At 34.7% G+C, this 20,566-nt stretch overlaps 2 protein-coding genes across 3 annotated transcripts in view; one reads left to right on the top strand and one right to left on the bottom strand.

The window, feature by feature from the left end:
• Positions 1–20,566, bottom strand: part of LOC147021705 (oxysterol-binding protein-related protein 6-like) — a 214,582-nt gene that overhangs the window by 4,864 nt on the left and 189,152 nt on the right. For both annotated transcript variants that reach the window (XM_085891970.1, XM_085891969.1), the window contains one exon: positions 2,582–2,704. In XM_085891970.1, the coding sequence (XP_085748096.1) occupies positions 2,582–2,704 (123 nt within the window). The remainder of the gene's footprint in view (positions 1–2,581; positions 2,705–20,566) is intronic.
• LOC147021707 (uncharacterized) lies at positions 4,409–6,610 on the top strand. The gene is made up of 3 exons (XM_085891968.1): positions 4,409–4,903; positions 5,000–5,194; positions 5,291–6,610. The coding sequence occupies exons 1-3, from the start codon at positions 4,811–4,813 to the stop codon at positions 5,570–5,572; spliced, it is 570 nt and encodes a 189-aa protein (XP_085748094.1). The 5' UTR covers positions 4,409–4,810; the 3' UTR covers positions 5,573–6,610.

The raw sequence follows: 20,566 nt of genomic DNA, 5'->3' as shown, positions 1-20,566 counted from the left end.
TTAATTTTCAAATTTTGTAAAACGAACCAGTTTCAGTTGCGGATGCAAAACTTCAGTTGCGGATGCCTCACAGCCTGGCAGGCCTTCAGTGTTATCAGATGAGAAAGTTAATGATATTTCAGTTTGCATATAAAGCCCGATGAAATCAGTTCATGGGTTGTCACAGCAGGCAGGTGTCTCACGTAGCAGCACACACAGAACACTGCAGAAATGTCTGCACCTCCACCCATACAAAGTAACAGCTGTGCATGAACTGCAAGAAGGGACTAACTACATGAAGCGATGGTTTAGTAACTTTATTACTGCTAATGGGGCAATATTATGGAAGTTATCTTTTTCTCAGATGAGGCTTGGTTCCATATATCTGGCTATGCAAACAGCCAAAACAGCCGTGTTTGGTCAGCAGAAAATCCCCACGCCATATTAGAGTCACCACTGCATGATGTGAAGGTTGGGGCGTAGTGCGCCATATCACATAAGCGGATAACTGGCCCAATATATATTTTTTCCACCAGACGATCGACTCTGAACACTATTGTGACTTCATTATTTACCCTTTCAATTTGCAGCTGAATGAAGATGTAATTAGCAGTGCATGTTTCCAACAGGACGGTGTGACTGCGCACACTGCTCGTGGCTCCATGATGCTGCTCTGCGACGTGTTTGTAGACAGGTTGGGGGATCTCAGTGGCCAAATGTAATTTCAAATTAAACTTTTATATTTGGGGAGCAATGAAAGGCACTGTTTATAAAGATAATTCCCCACAGTCTTCAAGAGCTCCAAGAAGGCATCACCAATTTCATCAACAATATTTCTCAGGCCGAGTTGATGTGTGTCTTCACGAATATGTAAGGATGTGTGTATGCTTGTCTGTGTGCACATGGATGCCTTTTTAAACCCTTATTGCAAAGGTAAAATTTCTTTCTTCATAATTTTGTAAGTATGTTCTCGTGCATTTTGGGTTCATATGTGCGAGTGCATAGTGATGTTTGGGACACCCTGCATACGTCCAATTTTCTCCAACTTTCCCTCTCGTGAATAATAAACATCATGAATGGGGTTATGCATTGAATAAAGATCACAATTAGGCCATGAGGGAGTCAGGGGCAATATCGCATGTCACACTTGAAACCGTGCCCAGTAGAAAAATCATATATGAGGTCCCAATAGACAAATTATAAACAATCCATATCTTCTTCTTCTTCTTTCGGCTGCTCCTGTTAGGGGTCGCCACAGCGGATCATCCGTATGATCCGCATAGTGATTTGGCACATGTTTTACGCCGGATGCCCTTCCTGACGCAACCCTGGTCGCCTCTTACGACACAGGGATATGGTACACCTATTTTAACCGGGGTATACATGGGCCCAGTATACTGGTACTCATTTCGCCGACCTTGGAAGGATGACAGGCTGAGTCAACCCCCTGGTGTATTAATTCAGTGGCCCAACGGGGCTTGAACTCAGGACCTTTTGGATTCCAAGCCGCTGCCCTAACCACTGTGCCAACACCAGGCTTTATAAACAATCCATATACAGACCACATATAATGTGGTGTCTAGAAAAAAAAATGAGACAGGCAATGGAATACATCATTCATGCGCAAAGAATCATTTATGCACCTTTATTAGCTAAAGGTCATCGCGGCCTAGCTTGCGGCCTACCTAGTCGAGGCAACTCGGTCTGTTAGTCTGTAGGGTATGCCATAAGCATAGAATGTCTCAAAGACATCAGGTTTCCTCCAATTTATTTCAATCTCATGTTAAACAACATGAGTGACTGTTAAAGGTCATACGTTGGACATAATTGACTGAATAGTTTGTGGTTATAATAATCTTTACTTCCTGTAGGTTTGCCCCACAAAACGCCTTGATAAGCTATCTTTAGACTTTCACAGGGCGTTTGTCCAAGGCAGAAAACCCCCAGGGAGGGGGTCAAATGAAGTCACTACAACCTTTGTTGAGTGACCCTTAGTCACCCTGGAAGGTTTGGTTGAGATTGCATAAGTCACGACCGAATGCATCTCGGTCATGCAGACAAAGACAGAAAGACACCAAATTGTGTATTATCGTCTGATGTAGTGACAATGAAGAAGGGTGCTGAATACTCAGCGGAGTTTCTTCAACCACCTATCTGAAGATTGTCAAGTATACAATCAAACCCAAACAGAATTCTGTTCTGTTCTTGTGTATGACAGCTTGGCTGCAGGCTCGCCAACATTTCTTGGAAGCATGGAGGTGCCGCTAATGCTGTGCCCCTCTACCAGTACAGTTACTAATTTCACTGACCTCGGAAGGATGACAGGCTGAGTCAACCCCACCTGGTGATAATTCAGTGGCCAACGGGGCTCAAACTCAGGACCCTAAGATCCCAAGCCAGCCACCCGAACCACAAAGCCAACAACAGGCTAAACACAGAGTGAATCTGATTGTATAGCATGTCGTCGTTTACTTTGCAAATGCTTCTGAGCCATGTGAAATAGATTTTTTTTTTATCACAGCATAGGAATGAGAGCAGAATACAAAAGACAAAAGATCATGGAAACCAAGTTGTAAAGGAAAAGACCGATGCTTTGACGCACTTAAAGAAGCGAGGCTTGTGCTCAATGTTATTCTCTTCCAGGAGTTGCCGTCGTTTACGCTGCTGTTCCTCCAATCGAAGTTTGGATTCTGATGCCGCTTCCAGGTTTCCCTCCTCCAGAAACCTGAATGCAAAGTCATGCTAGTTAGACAAGTACACATTGCCTTAAATTGAATGTTTGCTAGATCAGACATTCTGCAATATGTGGCTGAATTACATTTGTACAGTTATCCACAAGGGTCATTTGAAAAAATGATTCCTTTTGCATTCTCCCGCACCCCCCCCCCCACCCCACCTTCCCCATCTCACCATTATTAACCCTAATAAAGAGTACATTGCTATCCTCCTGTACTTGACTAGGTTATTCCAGTTAATGGCATTGTTATCAATCACTTAATCCACTGTTCTACCAGCTTTTTAATGGCGTTGTTAATTCCTTCTTTCTGAAAGATATTTTGAACAGAGTTCATGTTGATGTGTTCATCTCAACATCTAATGTAAACATTTGTTCCATGATTTTATTTTTCATTGGCAGATGGTTATCACACACTCAAATTCCATGTAAATTGTCAGCAAGGTAAAATCTGCCATGAGAAGACTCAATTAACCAAATGAAATTGCATTTTTTAGACAAAATAACATGTTTGTGAAGGAGATTGAAATGATTCAGATGAGTTGGTTACTTTAATGTGCCAAGAGGAGAGCACATAGTCATGCATAATGTGATTTAGTAATCTCCAATCCTTTCCGGACTGTTCAGTCCACCAAAATTCAAAATTTATGGATAAAAATAGTCCCAGAAAAAAACTTTCGGTTCTGGGTCGACTCATGTGGAGGTCAGATCAGCAGTTGCTCCTTCCACTTCATCAAAGTTAAGTTTTCCGGTCTAGATTAGTGGTGTTTGTTGTATTTTAGTCCTTGTGTATAAACATATATATATATATATACAAATATATATATACAAATATATATATACAAATATATACATATATACAAATATATACATATATACAAATATATACATATATACATATATATACATATATATACATACATATATATACATATATATACATATATACATATATATACGTATATATACATATATATACATACATATATATATATATATATATATATATATATATATATATATAAGTAGTAGGGTAAGAATACTGGTTCTGGCTCACTTTTCCCCATGTAAATGAATGGGGGATTTTCAGCGATTCCCTTTTTTTTTCCCTAAAAATAAACCCCCTTTTTATCCCAAGCTATATTTATTTGTCTCCCCTTTTAACTTGGAGGTTGAACCTCATTGAATTGAACACCTGGGGGTTGAACAGCTCACTCATTAAACCTATAAAGATTTGTTCATTCTCAAATTCCTTCAATAGTTTAATTTTCTTTGCACAATAATCCCCATCTAAGATATTGACAAACAAAACATTTGAATCTTTATATTTTTTAAGATACTCCTTTTGTGCCATTACGAAATGATAAACTTCTCTTAATGCTCTTGTTTGACCACCTCCTGAGCCACAGGTTATTTTTTTGTTAAGCCCCGCCCACTTTTCTTTAAGCCCGCCCACTTTTGCTAAGCCCCGCCCACTTTCCACAATGTATTCAACAAGCCCCGCCCACTTTTCTTTAAGCCCCGCCCACTTTTGCTAAGCTTCACCCACTTTTCATAAGGTATTTTTTTCTAAGCCACGCCCACTTTTCTTTAAGCCCCGCCCACTTTTGCTAAGCCCCGCCGACTTTCCACAAGGTATTCAATAAGCCCCGCCCACTTTTGCTAAGCTCCACCCACTTTTTGTGAGGTATTTTTTCTAAGCCACGCCCACTTTTCTAAGCCCCGCCCACTTTGCTAAGCCCCGCCCACTTTGCATGAGGTATTTTTTTCTAAGCCACGCCCACTTTTCCTAAGCCCCGCCCACTTTTGCTAAGCTCCGCCCACTTTTCATAAGGTATTTTTTCTAAGCCACGCCCACTTTTCCTAAGCCCCGCCTACTTTTGCTAAGCCCCGCCCACTCTTACATCATTTCCAGTTCATCTCTGACTCACAAAGAAATCACTAGAAAATTACAGGATGTTATGGTTTTGAAAAATTTCCCAATGAAGGCTTGCCTAGGCTTGCCCAGGGAATTTCCAAAGGAAACCACACCCACCAGTCTTTCTCTATAAAAGCTTCAAACCCAGGCTCCATTTTAAACATTTGTTTTTGCTGGCAATGGTGTGCTGTGTGCTTGCCTGGAACTCTCTGTCTTGTATGGAACTAAACCTTCAAGTTGATGAACTGGATTCAAACCTCTTATCCATTGAGGTAAGATTTTTATTTTCCTATTTTCAAACTTTGATTGAAGCATACTCATTTAATAATTAAATAACTTAATTAATACATTATTATTTTCTCTCACAGGAAATTGTATCTGAAATACAAAATGAAAATACTGCTTTTGCTACAACTTGGAGCGAAATTGTTGACTTGGTTGAAGACCTTGTGAGCGACCAAGACCTTGAGTGGGATGACTTTGGGGTTCCTTGGAACTCTCTGACTTGTATGGAACTAAACCTTCAAGTTGATGAACTGGATTCAAACCTCTTATCCATTGAGGTAAGATTTTTATTTTCCTATTTTCAAACTTTGATTGAAGCATACTCATTTAATAATTAAATAACTTAATTAATACATTATTATTTTCTCTCACAGGAAATTGTATCTGAAAATACTGCTTTTGCTACAACTTGGAGTGAAATTGTTGACTTGGTTGAAGACCTTGTGAGCGACCAAGACCCACAGAACGAGTTCGTCCTTGATGACCCAACCAAAGAGTTATACTTTGGAGACCAGCAAAATCCTGAAAAAGAGTTTTACAGCAATAGTACTCATTGTGAGTTATCAAGACAATACCCACTGAACAAGTTATACGTTGATGAGCCAGAATACAAAGTTTTACCTTGGAGACTCACAAATTTTGAAAAAAATCAGTAAATGAGTTCTGCCTTGATGGTTTAAATAACTACCTTGGAGACTTGGAAAGTTGGGTTTATTTTGAAGACTTGAAATGCTACCACTCTTTGGGATTTAAACCTATCAAGAAAGTTCTTACTCCCTCTTTCTATGTCATCAAACCTGAAAGCCTTAAAAGACAGAATTGGAAGAAGAGAAAAAAAAACAAAACGTAAAATATATATATAGGTGGAAATCTCATTTTGAAAAAGACATTGTGTTGGGTGAGGATTGAGTTGGGGTTGAGATTTTGAATGTGAGGGTTGGGGTTGAGATTTTGAATGTGAGGGTTGGGACACACACACACACACATACACATCAACAAACAAAAGTTAAGCCTTGACTATTCAGTTGAGGATTCTGTGTTTGGGGTTCATAGATCCAAGAACGTCCACCCCTTGACACACATTATATACTGTTATACACCTCGGACTTGGCCCTCGAGTGTCCACAACGGTGTATAGTAGGAGGGAGTGAAGCGCCAACCTATTGCTCCCATTGCACACACACACACACACAAACAAAAGTTAAACCTTGACTATTCAGTTGAGGATTCTGTGTTTGGGGTTCACAGATCTAAGAACGTCCCCCTTGACACACATTATATACTGTAATACACCTCGGACTTGTCCCTCTAGTGTCCACAAAGGTGTATTATCTGCTTAGTTTTGTCTTTTGTAATTCCTGTGAATAAAATGAACCTAAAATCTCTTCCCCTTCCAAATCATATATTTTATAAGTCCAAGGAACCGTATCTATTACATCAACAATTTTAAAAAGTTCTTTCGTCCATCGTTCAGTAAAACCCTTTTCAAAATGAGATTTCCACCTATATATTCTTACGATATCACCAACTTTGAACTTAGGTTTTCTGACATTAATCTCTTTTTCATATTTTAATTTTGTAAATGTTTCTGATGGTTTCATATTTGTTGACGTGTGAATCGTGTCATTATACTTATCCACAATATCCTGAATAAAAGATGACCATTGTTGTGAACCGAGTTGTGTGAATTTTTTATATAGTCTCTCTTTTAAGGTACGATTAAAACGTTCAACAACAACTGCCTTCCCTTCATTAAAGGTACTGTATAATGTAATACTGTTATTTTTTAGAAAATTCATAAATGTCTTGTTATAAAACTCTCTACCCTCATCAGTCCACAATTTTTTAGGTTTTCTCTTACTTTTATTAAATATCTGTTGGAAAGCTAACATAAGAGTATTACCTGTTTTGTTTTTTAAAGGGACAACCCACGCATATCTACTCCTCAAATCAATAACGGTTAAAGCATACTTGTACCCCTTATCATTATTGAGTTCAATCAAATCAGCAGACCAGATATAATCAACTTCCTTGGAATAAACTTTCCTTCTCTGAAACTTTGTGAATATTGGTTTATGTAATTCATCAGCTAATTGCTCTTCAGTCTTAATGGCATCATTAGAGCCGATAAGTTTTTTGAATTTCCAAGTCCAAGTTTCAATTTAGCACTAATCATCTTCTTCACGATGAACCTATCAACTTTTTCTCTCAAGGTTGGATTTTGTATCAGAGACAAATTATACAACATTTCTCTATCGGCTTCATGCTTTTCTTCAAACGTTGTGGTATTCCCATAATAAATATCGTGTCTCATGCACACTTCATCAACTCTATTGATTGGTTTACTCCAGGATTTAGGATTGTCTGCCTCATCTAATCTTTTATCCAAGTTTGTGCCTGGACCACAGAAAGAATACCCTGGAAGATGTAATTCCCCTGGTATTCCAGTAGTTGTAAATTTACTTCCTGATAAAAACTTTTGTATATCTCCTCCGAGTTTGTGTTTGGAGATAAATTGATTTTTTTTTGAACCACACACCAAACATATACCTTTTTGTATAACCCTGTTATTTTTACTTTTAATATATGAAATATTTTTAGTATTAGTTTTCTTTTTACATTTGAGACAATAACTCATTTATTTATGAGAAAAATTCCTGCAGAGTGCAAAAACCTTTTTAGTTTCCAACATGCACATTTGAATCTTAATTTTTAAAACATAAAGAATCCTTAGAAATGCCTTCACTCTCTCCTCCATTTATTTAAGAAAAAAAAAATGAAAAACTTGAATTAAAATGAATAGCTTGACGATGCCAATAGTTTTGTCGAAAGTATTGCAAATAGACTTGTTAATTCTTTGTATTCCTCCTCGGTGGGTTGAGTTATTTTCTGTAATACCTCTATTCTTTTTGAATCTCACTGGTTTCCATACTATAATATTTATTTATTCTCTCTCTTTCCTCCCTCTCTCTCTTCTCCTTTTCCTCCTTCTCCTTTTCCTCCTCTTCCCTCTCTTCTTCAACTCCTTCCTCATCCCTTACTATCCTTGAATCGTTTACACCCCATAGAATATTATACATATATTCATCAGGATTTCTTGTTATTCCTGTATCTAAATTAATTTTTTTTACAACAGGAAACCAATAAAATTTCTTTTGAATTTCTAAAAGAGCCTTACCTTTTCTTAACTTTATAATTTTTTCATTATTTAACATTCTAATTAAATCTAAAGTTGTCGGTTTATCAACATCAGCATAATGCCAATCTTTTATTGAAAATACCTCATTCTTATGTTGCAGAACATATTTATTAAAATACCGAATACCCTTTTCTTGAAGGTATGCTTGGACACAGAAATGATAATTTTCTTGAAGCCTTCTTGCTGTCATTTATGTATTAGAAATATATGTTACAATAATATTATGGCACGAAACACCTCCCCATCTTCCCATAGTTAAATCATTTTGTATTTCCTTACTTATTATATATAATCCTGTTTTTTCTGTTTTCATGAGATAAACAAGGGCAAAACCATTATTATATTTACCCTTATTAAATTCTTTTATTTGTTGTTTACTAATCGTGGCTCCACAAAACTCATTCTCGATACCAAGTGGATAATATTCTTCCTTACGAGACTGATTTAATTGTTCCAGGTCTTCGAGGTTAATTTTAAATGACCAATTATATCCTAAATCATTCATATCATACCCCCATTGTTCTATTCTCATACAAACGATACGCCCTTCTTTATAAAAATTTATTTTAATTCGAACTGTGAATTCTGTATGACCTGGAGATAATATCAACACCTGTATCTTTGGAATACACAGCCGTTTTATTTAAGTATATATATTGTGATAAATCACTTAATCTGCAGCCTATGATGATCTCTGTAAAGCGTTCGATTCAGTGAATCGGGATGTCCTCTGGAGGATTCTTGGTCTTCGTGGGGTGCCACCGAAACTGATCGATCTGATGTCTGAACTCGACTCTGGTACTGAGAGTGCTGTGAAGTGTGGTGGTACCGCCTCTGACTTATTTCCAGTTGTTACTGGAGTTCGTCAGGGATGTGTACTTGCCCCCACACTTTTCAGCACTTGTATGGACTGGATTTTTGGGAGGATGTCGGAGAGATCAAGTTGCGGTGCATCGTTTGGCAATGTCAAGATCTCGGACCTTGATTTTGCAGATGATGCAGTCATCTTTGCGGAGACTTTAGACATCCTCTTGGGGGCCCTCGAGGTGCTGAATGAGGAGTCGGAGCCGTTGGGATTACGGATTTCTTGGGTCAAAACAAAGATCCAGGCTTTCGGTGACATCTTGGATGCTGCTGTCCTGTCTGTGTCTGTTTGTGGTGAGGATGTTGAGGTCGTGGATAGATTCACTTACCTTGGCAGTGATATTCATGTCTCCGCAGGTTGTGAGCCGGAGGTCAATAGACGTCTGGGTCGGGCCTGGGGAGTCATGGATTCACTGGATCATGGGGTGTGGCGCTGCCGGTACCTGTGCGGGAGGACGAAAGTCCGAGTCTTCAGGTCCTTGGTACTTCCAGTCTTGCTCTATGGGTGCGAGACTTGGACTTTGACCAAGGATCTGAGACGGAGACTTAATTCCTTTGGTACCAGGTCTCTTCGGAGAATCCTTGGCTATCGCTGGTCGGATTTTGTGTCCAACGAGCGGTTGCTGAGAGAGACTCGGATGAGATTTGTTACCTGCATAGTCCGTGAGCGTCAGCTGCGGCTGTATGGACATGTGGCTCGTTTTCTTGACGCTGATCCTGCTCACCAGATTCTCTCAGCGAGGGAGTCTCATGAGTGGAGGAGGCCAGTGGGCCGACCACGTGCCTCATGGTTGCAGCAGGTTGACCATCATCTCAAGGAGATGGGGATGGGCCTGGCATCTGCCTGGGGGATGGCCAGACGGAGGCCCCTGGAGTACCGGCGGAAAGTGGACGCAGCGACGCGCTGTTCTGGCACATGCTCCCATACCTGACCTGACCTGACTTAATCTCACCAAGTCATTCGCGTCAGTCGGGCTTGGATAATTTTTTAATTTATAAGCATTTTTCATGTTAATATTTTTGTTTATATTATATTTATGTCGTTCAGCCTGTGCCTTTGTATAATAATTTGATAAATCAATATCCAGTTCTTGAGATACACCAAAGATAGAACCATCTTTACCAACATAAGTCATTTATATTAGATTAAAAATAATATCATAAAAATTTTTATTTTTGTTGAGTTGAAATAACACATAGAGACATAATTGACCACAACACTTGGAATTTAATTCTTGGACTTGAAATGTTTGATAAACACCATTCTGTAAGAATTTTATGACTTCAACAGGTGGTGGAAGACCAAAACTATCAAAATAATATTTGTCTTGACTATTAAAAATACAAACCCAATGAGAACCGTTCCCATCATTATCTTCTAAGTTCATAATAATATTCTTTGTATGTTTCGGCACATTTGTTAATTCATCTCTCATACAAATAACCACATTATGAATTTTTAATTTCTTACAATACTTGGCAAGTTGTAAATTTGATGTTGTATTCTTTCCAAATTCTTTCAACCACTCATCAATGCTCATTTATTTATTAGAAAGATATAATCCATTACCTCTTTTCGTTAATTTTACACCTGCTTGTGCTATAGAAGAAAGCATATCTCCTACTAACAATCTCGCTTTATCAGGCAGACCTTCAAGTTTTTCAGCAAAATCTACAATTACACCACTTCCACTAATTTGTTTCTCCAACTCTTTGTTATGTCTTTCCAATTCTTTTTGAGCCTGGAGTTGAGCCTTCCTTTCGTTGGCAGTTTTCACCGCTGTTGAAATACCACCCGTCAATGCTCCAACCGCACTTAAACCAGCAAATAAAGGAATTAGAAATGGGAGAAATCCTCCACTCGTCTCTCTTATTGAATATTTTTTCAACATTGGTTTTGTCATTTTAATTTTAAGTGAGCCAGTGTCATTCAAGATTTTAACCTGTTCTCTTGTGAGCAAAACATCAATTCTTACTGCTCCTTTTCTCTGAATTGTATTAACGTTAATCGTACAAGGCTTTTGATTTTGAACACAAGATGATAGTTTATGAAGATTGATTTGATTAACATATACCCCAGTTGGTACTTTGCCACTCATTTATTTAACAAAAAATTATGTGAGACTAATCATCACACCATTATCTGTATTAATCTGCAATTCTGTTTCTTCCAAAAGCAAACAATATGTATCAACTTCTTCACTCTCTCCTCTTTCAATGTATAGGGAAGTATCCACTCGATTAGACTTTATAGTTTCCTTTTGAGCGCTCAGGTCAAACGCATAGATTGTATACAAACTTTTAAATGCTGTCATATCCAAAATAGGTTCTTTATTTCCATTACTTTCACACACCTTTTGGTAAGACTTGTATGCTTCAGCAAAATCATTTTTTTCCCAATTAATTTCCAATCTATCTCGTGGATAAAATGTTCCATCTAGAGAAACGCGAAGTTGTTTCACCTTAGCATTATCACTCAATGCATTATTCTTATCAGTCGCAGTATCACCATCTGGCTTTTTAAAAATCATCCACAGATATCGTGGCTTTCCTTCCAGAACACCCAAATTCCACGTGTAAGTAGTTTGATTGAGTTTAATGTGTTGACATCTTCTTTTGAGGTATGATACACTGAGTGGTTTCTTTGAGTTAAGTCTTCGATTCAACATCTCTTCTGTTTTAAGATTAGGAGTATATTCACTGATATACCAACTCATCTCCTCAATTACAAATTTATTCTGTTCACCAAAAGCACTACCAACACCAAAAAGCAATCTATTTTCATTATCATTCCTTTGTAGTTGAAATCTAATTTTAAGACCATACAGAACTTTATCATAATCACAAAATCCAAATATACCTTTAAGAGGAACTGCCACAGTAAAACTATTTTCTGCTTTTGTATCATCATTATACATTCCTTTCCTTTGAATATATCCAGGGTCTGTGTTTGTTCCCGTTGACATATCAGGAATAAAACCTTCGACAGACCCCTTTCCCATTCTATCACTGAATGTATAGAGTGTAAATTTCATCATTTCAGATACAGCAGAGACATAATCAACCGCTTCAACTTCTTGTGTTCCAATATACAATCGCACACTATCAAACATTTTCCAGAAGAAATCATTTACAAGTGTAGCGTTTGTGTTATTCCCAGCCTTAGTGAATTTAAATTTACACAACAAGAAACTTTCGGAGAGATTCAAATAGGTTTGTTGATTATTTATTTCAAAACTTTTTGTACCATTTGTATTCCAGTCTGTTCCAGTTATTGCATTTACCTTGAAGTAATCTTCTTTTTTAGTGGAGTTTGAGATAATAATAGTATCATCCAAATCATAGATACTATCAATTGCTTCCATACTTGTATTTATTTAGGAAAAAGATGTTAAAACTTTTGAAACCCTGATCCAAGTATTTGAATTATTTTCTGTCGTTCTTGGGGGGACAACTGAGTTTTACCTTTCTTAATTTCTTTTATTGCTTGTAATTTATGAGATTCCTTCTGAGCATCTTTTATACTCTTTACAGCACCTGCTGCATTTCCCACAGCAGAAGCAGTTGAACCAATTAGGTCTTTATGTTTAAGAATAGTTGAACCAATACCCATGAGAGTATCAATTATCCCATCTCCTCTAAATTGATGTCCGACACCCCTTTGTCTCTTAGTTTTATAGTATCCTCTACCAAGATACATACCTTCACCCTTGTAGTACGGGGAAAGGAACATCCCATCCCCTGTAATTATTTTATATTTTCCCAACTCGTGTTTCCTCACAATAACCATCGTATTTATTTATTGGAAAACTTCACGTAGGTGAATTCTGATGGATATAACTTCTCCATTAAAATAAATCACACGATTATCTTGGTCGGTTATCCTAAAATTTACTCTGTGTATGGTTTTTCCTGACACAGGTAGATAAACCAAATTTTTAGGTTCCATATTGAATTTATAACCAATTGGGGTTGAGTATGCGCTGAATGAAAATATTGTATTTTTTTTTTCCATCATTATAAGCACCATCAATCAAATCACAGTGAATTAACACCGAATTTATTCCTGAGGATATTTGAATGACATTATCACTGTAAAACGTCCCATTAGTTTCAATCTTTTTTGAGGAGAAACCCAATAACTCTCTAAATGAATTATCAATTGTGAAATCAACCTTGTAGTTATTTTTAACTTTAATCGTTGATTTTGAAGTATGTTTTTGAATGTTTATAACAATATTTTTTGGTTCATCACCCTGTTCTTTCAGAAGACGAGAAATTTCGGAAGATATTTGAGAAATCTCGTATGCTCCGGGTGAGACTGTTATCGTTTTGTATCCACTTCCCGGATTATAACTAAACTTGTCATTTTTCTCGGTTATATTAAATAAGGTATTATAAGTTTCCATGGACAATAAAGATGCCTCATATTCTTTTGTTGTGTCAAGTTGTAGTGGGTATGGGAATGAAGATGTGTGGTCGCTTGTTGTGAAATTAAAACTCAGGATTGTGCTTCTCATCTTATTTAATATGAGATAAAATGTCTTTATATTGAGATTTATTAATTATTTTCATGTTCATCAACTGGTCTAAAATGGCTGATGCTTCATTAAAACAATTGTTATTTCCAGCCTTCTTACTGCCTAACAACAATAACAGTCTATTAACTAATTGCGATGGGTCATTTGGAAGAAAACTAATACCTGAACCAAGGATACTTAAAGCCTGAATAATGTGTTTCTCCTTCTCATTCTTCCTACTTTTACCAGAAAGAATAACCTTATAATTTAGAGTGTTCAGCAAATCAATATATACTCTATCATCATTATTTTCCATATCCAATGGTTTATCAATATACTTTGATTCATCCCTCACAGTTGAACCTTGTCTTCCATCTTTTGTGAGAAGAAACATTAATCTCGGAGTTAGTTTAACAGGGGGTTGAGCAGAACTTAAGAACCTTAATTCATCATTAAATATCAATACCTTTTCTTGAACAAGATGAAATATTGCTGGTTGTTCTGTTGGAATGAGTCCTGCTTTGGTTTTTGAATCCGCTGAATATTCATTGTTTTGAACAGCATTCACAATATAATCAGGGGGTTGATTAATCTCTTCTAGTTGTTGAAATAAACCTTCATCATCATATTCTAATTCTCCTAAATGCTCTAATTCTTCCTCCGTCATTTGACTGAAATCTTTTAACATTTGAAGCTTTCTGGGAGTATATTCTACTGTGGGAACTGTGGAAACATCTTTCATTTTTTCTTGGGAAGTTTTTAAAAGTGGTTTAAAAAATTTCTCATTTTCTTTCAAATGCTTCTTCGCCCGTTAGTTTCTGTCTGCGTTTCTTCTTTATGTCTTCCTGTTGTTTTACAACTTTTGAAACCAACTCTTGATGTTCCTTAAATCTTCTTGCTCTTTCTTTTGTATCCATTTATTTATTGTAAAATATCATTTAATGAATTGTAAAGATTAACAGGGAAATTTTCCTTTTCTTCATCATTCAAGTAGATGTGTTCAAATAAATCCTTTTCTTTAAATATTTCATCAAATTCTTTATTGACATTAATGCGAGTTGTAATTTCTTCTTCACTAATCCTTGCATCTCTGCTTTTCATACGTTTGCGTTGAGTTTCTTCATCAACATCAAAACCGAATGATAAAATCTTCACCCCGCTCAGATATTTAATAATTTGTCTCGTTCCTTCTGGATTAGTTTCTAATATCCCAACACCACCAGATTTTAGTTTCCTTAACTCACTCTTACAATGTGAATATTTTGTTGTACCAAGAGAAACCTCCTCAAATATTTGTCCTTCATTCCTCAATCGCATATGTTCCTCCACTGAAATATAGTGATAATCTTCACCTTTTATTTCTCCAGGTCTTATTGCTCTAGTTGTTGTTGATACAATGCGTATCACGGGGTGTTTTTAAGTAAATTTACAATATTCTCATTTGTACTACACAAGAACCTTGATTTATGAAAGTTTTTTCCAGAAGCAGATTTACCCACAAGATTTATAATAATAGTTGTCATTTATATATGTAATTGTTTATAAAACAAAAAATATATCCTTTAATATCTCATCTTGTTTCACAACAATATATTTATATTTTTCAGTCGTGTGCTTCATGTAATCCTCAAATTTCTTTTTACTACATAATGTAGAACAATTATCTCTCCAAAAATTATTGATATCTATTGAATTTAACTTGAATAAAATAAAAGTATTAGCATTGTTTCTGATGGAACGACGAGGAAGTTGAAAGTACGATTGACTAAGATAAATACAATTACAAGAAGAATGTCTCCCTCTTGTGTAGTAGCTGTCCATTACCGTTTGGTTTCTCTCATTAACACAATCATCAAAGATAACGAGGTTCTTTTTTGATTTATCCAAATCTTGGGGAGACGGTATATCATCCGTATTATCACTAAGAATACAAGTTATAGGATTTGATTTCTTTTTACATCTCTGTGTATCACAAAATAGTTGAATTATATCTTCAATGTTATAATCATTTAGGTTTTTTTGACGTTTAAATAAACCGATTATATCTTCTTTTTGAAGACCAGCATTAAAACCTTGTGAGAGTAGTTGATACTCAGGTTGAAAACTCGACTTTGTGAAAATTATTAAATTATCATAATCTAAAAAGTTGGGAGTGAGGAGCATTTTTAAAAGTAAGCAGGTTTTTCCACATCCACTTGAACCAACTATGAGACATCTTAATGAATTTGGGAGATTTTTATGGTTGTTAAATTTTATCTTATTTTCCCAAATAGGTAAAAAATCATTCATTTATATATTTGAAAAACAGGTTATTTAATTTATTATTGGCTTTTTTAGAAACTCTATATTTTATCCTAAGTTCAGGTTTAATTTCAAGATAATCCATTATTTTATTTATACAATATCTTGTGTTGATATTTCCCTGAAAATTACATCCATGAATAATATACAACAACAATCCTTTGAACATTTCTCTTATACGTTCAGTTTCTTCCCTTGTAAGGAAAGGTGTGTTATCACCCTCATACTTTACATTCATTTCTCTAATCAATCTTGTAAAGTAATTCATTTTTGGTGTAAATCTAAAAGAATTATTTTCCTTTTTATATTTTTTATTATCATTAATTAGAAGATAATCACAGAATATACATTGTTTATAGGCTTTTGACTCTGTGTTTAATCCCCGTCTTTCACACGCAGGACAATTCTCAAATTTGTCATATGGAGAATCAGGAAAGTCTCGCATATTGAGAAGGAAAACTTTACTTAAACTGAAATTCATCTATACTTTCAGTTGTATATTACCATCGATATCAATATACTTTTTTTCATTATCAGATTCAACGACAACATTTTTTATATTAAAGGTAATTTTAAAATTATCGTTAACTACTACTGAACGAAATGTCATTTCACCTGATATATTAACATCCTTTATTTCATCAGGATTTACATCTTTAGGGTTGTTGAAAAAAATACAAATTTCTCCTTGCATATTACAGATGGTCTTATCTTTTCTTTCTAAAGCTTCATCCATAAGGTTTTTGTTCTTTGATACTTTTTCTTGTTTCATTGCTTTTTCTAGTTTTGAATATATTACTAGAAGGAGAGGAGAAACTTTTGTTAGAGATACTTTATTTGATGTTCTACCAGGTATACTAAAAGCCCTTCCACTGAAGGAAATTGAAGAACTCATATTATTTACCATAATAGTTTTTATCCAATAGTTGTTATATTTATCTTTGTTCAATTTTACATCCTTGACATATTTCTCAGTATCTTTAACAGATGAAGAGATTGATTGAAACTTGTCTTTTGTGTCTTGAAACATTGTATTTATTAAGTGAAAAAGTTGGAGGATAAAATGTTTTTAAGCACAGATTCACCTATAAATTAAACGAAATTTTCATCAAGAAAATTTTAGTTTAAGCAAAGTTTTATTCTATAAATATGGTGAATACAACGTACTGCGATGTTTGTAATCACGAATATAAACATTATAGAAAACACCTCCGAACCAACAAACACACATTTAATCTATTTCATCAAATATCTCCTCTTGAGTTGGAAAGAAAACATTGTGATATCTGTTCAAAGGATGTTTTGAATAGTTATAATAAACATCTTCAATCACAAAAACACAAGAAAAATGAGTTTAAAGTAAAGGGAGACTATTATATTGAAAACACTGATGGGGCATTTAAAGGGCATATAAAAATAAGGATTTTTCAATTTGGAGAACCCGGTCCATCATCAATAGCTGAATCAATTGAAATAGTGAAACCCGATGTTGAAAAATTTATTAAAAAGACATTAAAAGAAATGAAAACTTTAAAGTTTTATATGGGAGTGAAAATGAATATGAAAAGACAAGATGAAGAACATACTCCTTATATGAGAACAGGTCTTCATTTTATAACATCATTTCAAGATTTTTTGAATAGTGGGGTTTATGAAGAACTATCAAGACAAGAGGAGGATGTTGATAATACAGTGGTAGGAAGTGGATTCAATATTAAAAAAATCATCTTTTTAGATATACACATTCTAAAAATCAAACCCTCTTAAAGCTTCTTCTTATATTGAATTACCAAAAGAAATAAAATGAAAGAAGGCAGTTGTTAATATTAAGAACAATGATAATAAATGTTTTCTCTGGTCTGTTCTTGCTCACTTTCATCCACCAAAATGTAATTCAGAAAGAGTAAAACAATATATGAAATATGAGAATACCTTGGACATTAAAGATTTTAAATTCCCAATGCCACTAACAGATATTCCTAAATTTGAGAAAAAGAATAATCTTTCTATTAATGTATATGGATTAACGGATACAAACAAAGTTCAAATATTAAAAATTTCAAACAACTATAAAAATGAAGAAACACACATTGACCTTTTATATTTTAGTGTTGGAAAGAATTCACATTACACATACATCAATAATTTATCAAGATTAATCTCTTCTCAGGTATTCAGAACAGCAAACAAAATATATCCTTGTAAGCGATGTCTTAATTCATTTCATACAAAAGAACGATTAGAACAACATTCAAAATATTGTAGTAATCATAAATCAGCTGTAATTACAATGCCTAAAACTGGTGAAAAGATTTCTTTTGAAGATTATAATAAATCTATCATGCACCCATTTGTGATATACGCTGATTTTGAATGTATCCTTAAAAAGATAAATACTGCTTCTCCTAATCCAAAAGAACCATATACAAATAAATATCAAAAACATATTCCTTGTGGTTTCTGTTATTATATCAAATCATCTGTTGGAGAAAAGTATAACAAACTTGAACATTATCGTGGAAAAAATGCTTCACAAGAGTTTGTAAAACGATTAGAAAAGGATTGTATAAGACTCACTAAATTAATGAAAGAAACAAATGAACCGATGAAATTAACCAAAGAAGAAAAATTAGAATTTAGAATGAACAATATCTGTCATATTTGTGAGGGGGAAATTAAGGAGTCTAAAGTTAGAGACCATTGTCATCTTACTGGTAAATATAGAGGTCCCGCTCATTCCTGTTGTAATCTTAATTATAAATTACCTTCTTTTATTCCAGTCTTTCTTCACAACAGCGCCAACTATGATACACATCTATTTATAAATGAACTTTCAAAAACACCAGGGAATATTTCTGCCATAACAAACACAAGTCAAAAGTATATTTCATTTTCAAAAATGATATTCACAAAACCTTTAACTCGTATTAGGTTTCTAGATTCTTACAAGTTTATGGGAACACCACTAGCCTACCTCGCATCAAATCTAAGCTCCACGGACTCTTTTCCAAATCTTAATTCATTCTTTCCAAAAGAGGAAATTCTCACTAAAGAGGAAATTCAGATTAAAGAGAGAATTCAAAGTAAAGAGGAAACTCTAATTAATGAAGAAATTCTAACTGAAGATGAAATTCTAATTATAAAGAAAATTCGAACTAAAGAGGAAATTCAGATTAAAGATGAAATTCTGATTAAAGAAGGAATTCTTACGAGAGAGGAAATTCAAACAAGGAATGAAATTCAAAGTAAAGAGAAAATTCTTACAAGTAAGGGAATTTATCCTTATGATTATATGGATTCATTTATGAGATTTAAAGAAACACAACTTCCTTCAAAAGAAAGTTTCTATAATAACCTTTATGAAGAAGAGATAAGTGATAAGGAATATAAACACGCACAAGAAATATGGAAAATATTTAAGATAAAGAACCTTGGAGAATATCATGATTTATATCTAAAAACAGATGTTTTATTGTTCGCTGATGTGTTTGAGGCTTTTAGAACACTCTGTCATAATAAAAATTGTTATGGATTAGACCCTGCCCACTATTTCACAGCTCCTGGTTTAGCTTGGAGTGCAATGTTGAAAATGACAAAACAAGATATAGATTTAATCAGTGATGTTGATATGCTTTTGATGATTGAGAAGTCCAAGAGAGGTGGAATATCACAAGTATGTTCAAAAAGATATGCGAAAGCAAATAATAAATATCTCCCAAATTATGATAGTGAAAAAGATAGTAATTATTTGATGTATTTTGATGCTAATAATTTGTATGGATGGGCAATGTCTCAATCTCTACCTTATGGTAAATTAGAGTGGGTGGAAGAAAAGGATTATGAAAAGGCTTTGATGAATATTGTTATTTCTTCTCAAGAGGAATTGAATGACGAAGAAGAAGGTTATTATTTTGAAGTTGATTTGAGGTACCCGAGTGTTCTTCATAATAAGCATAAAGACCTTCCTTTTGCATGTGAGAAAGAAACCCCAAAGAAAGAATGGTTCAGTGATTATCATAAAAGTTTTAATATTAAAGGCAAATCAACAGAAAAGTTATTAACAACATTCTATGATAAAGAGGGATATGTTTTACATCAGAGAAGCTTAAAACAGTTTTTGAGAGAAGGATTGAGAGTAGCTAAAATTCATAGAGTTTTAAAATTTAAACAAAGTCCTTGGGTGAAAAAGTATATTCAATTCAATACAGATATGAGAGCAAATACAAAAGTAAAATTTGAAGGGGACTTTTATAAATTAATGAATAATGCTGTATTTGGAAAGACTATGGAAAATGTTAGAAACAGGCAAAACATTAGATTCGCAACATCTTGGAAAGAAGCTTCGAGATTGATAAATAAACCAAGTTTTGAGAGAGAAGAGGTTTTTTCAGAGAACTTTTCTGCAATTCATATGAAAAAGGAAAGTATTGTAATGGATAAACCAATTTATATTGGAACAGCAGTTCTTGATTTATCAAAGATATTGATGTATGATTATTTGTATAATGACTTAAAGAAAGAGTATGGTGAAAATGTTTCATTGTTGTGTATGGATACTGATAGTTTTATCCGAGATATAAAAACTGATGATGTTTATGAAGATATGAAGAAAAATATTGGAGTATATGATACAAGTAATTTCAGCAAGAAGAGCGAGTTATTTTCCAAAAAGAATGAAAAGGTTATTGGTAAGTTTAAGGATGAGTTGGGTGGAAAAGTAATGAGTGAGTTTATTGGATTGAGAGCAAAGGCATATGCTTATAAGT

The sequence above is a fragment of the Eptatretus burgeri genome, chromosome 8 (genome assembly GCF_056783735.1).
Source record: "Eptatretus burgeri isolate ZD-2024b chromosome 8, Ebu_testis_v1, whole genome shotgun sequence".
NCBI classification, from domain to species: Eukaryota; Metazoa; Chordata; class Myxini; order Myxiniformes; family Myxinidae; genus Eptatretus; species Eptatretus burgeri.
This window is presented reverse-complemented; position numbering and strand designations above follow the sequence as displayed.

Coding starts and splice junctions, on each gene's coding strand:
- LOC147021707 (XM_085891968.1), top strand. CDS start 4,811: ATGGTGTGCTGTGTGCTTGCCTGGAACTCTCTGTCTTGTATGGAACTA. Junction 4,904..4,999: donor CAAACCTCTTATCCATTGAG/GTAAGATTTTTA, acceptor TTTCTCTCACAG/GAAATTGTATCTGAAATACA. Junction 5,195..5,290: donor CAAACCTCTTATCCATTGAG/GTAAGATTTTTA, acceptor TTTCTCTCACAG/GAAATTGTATCTGAAAATAC.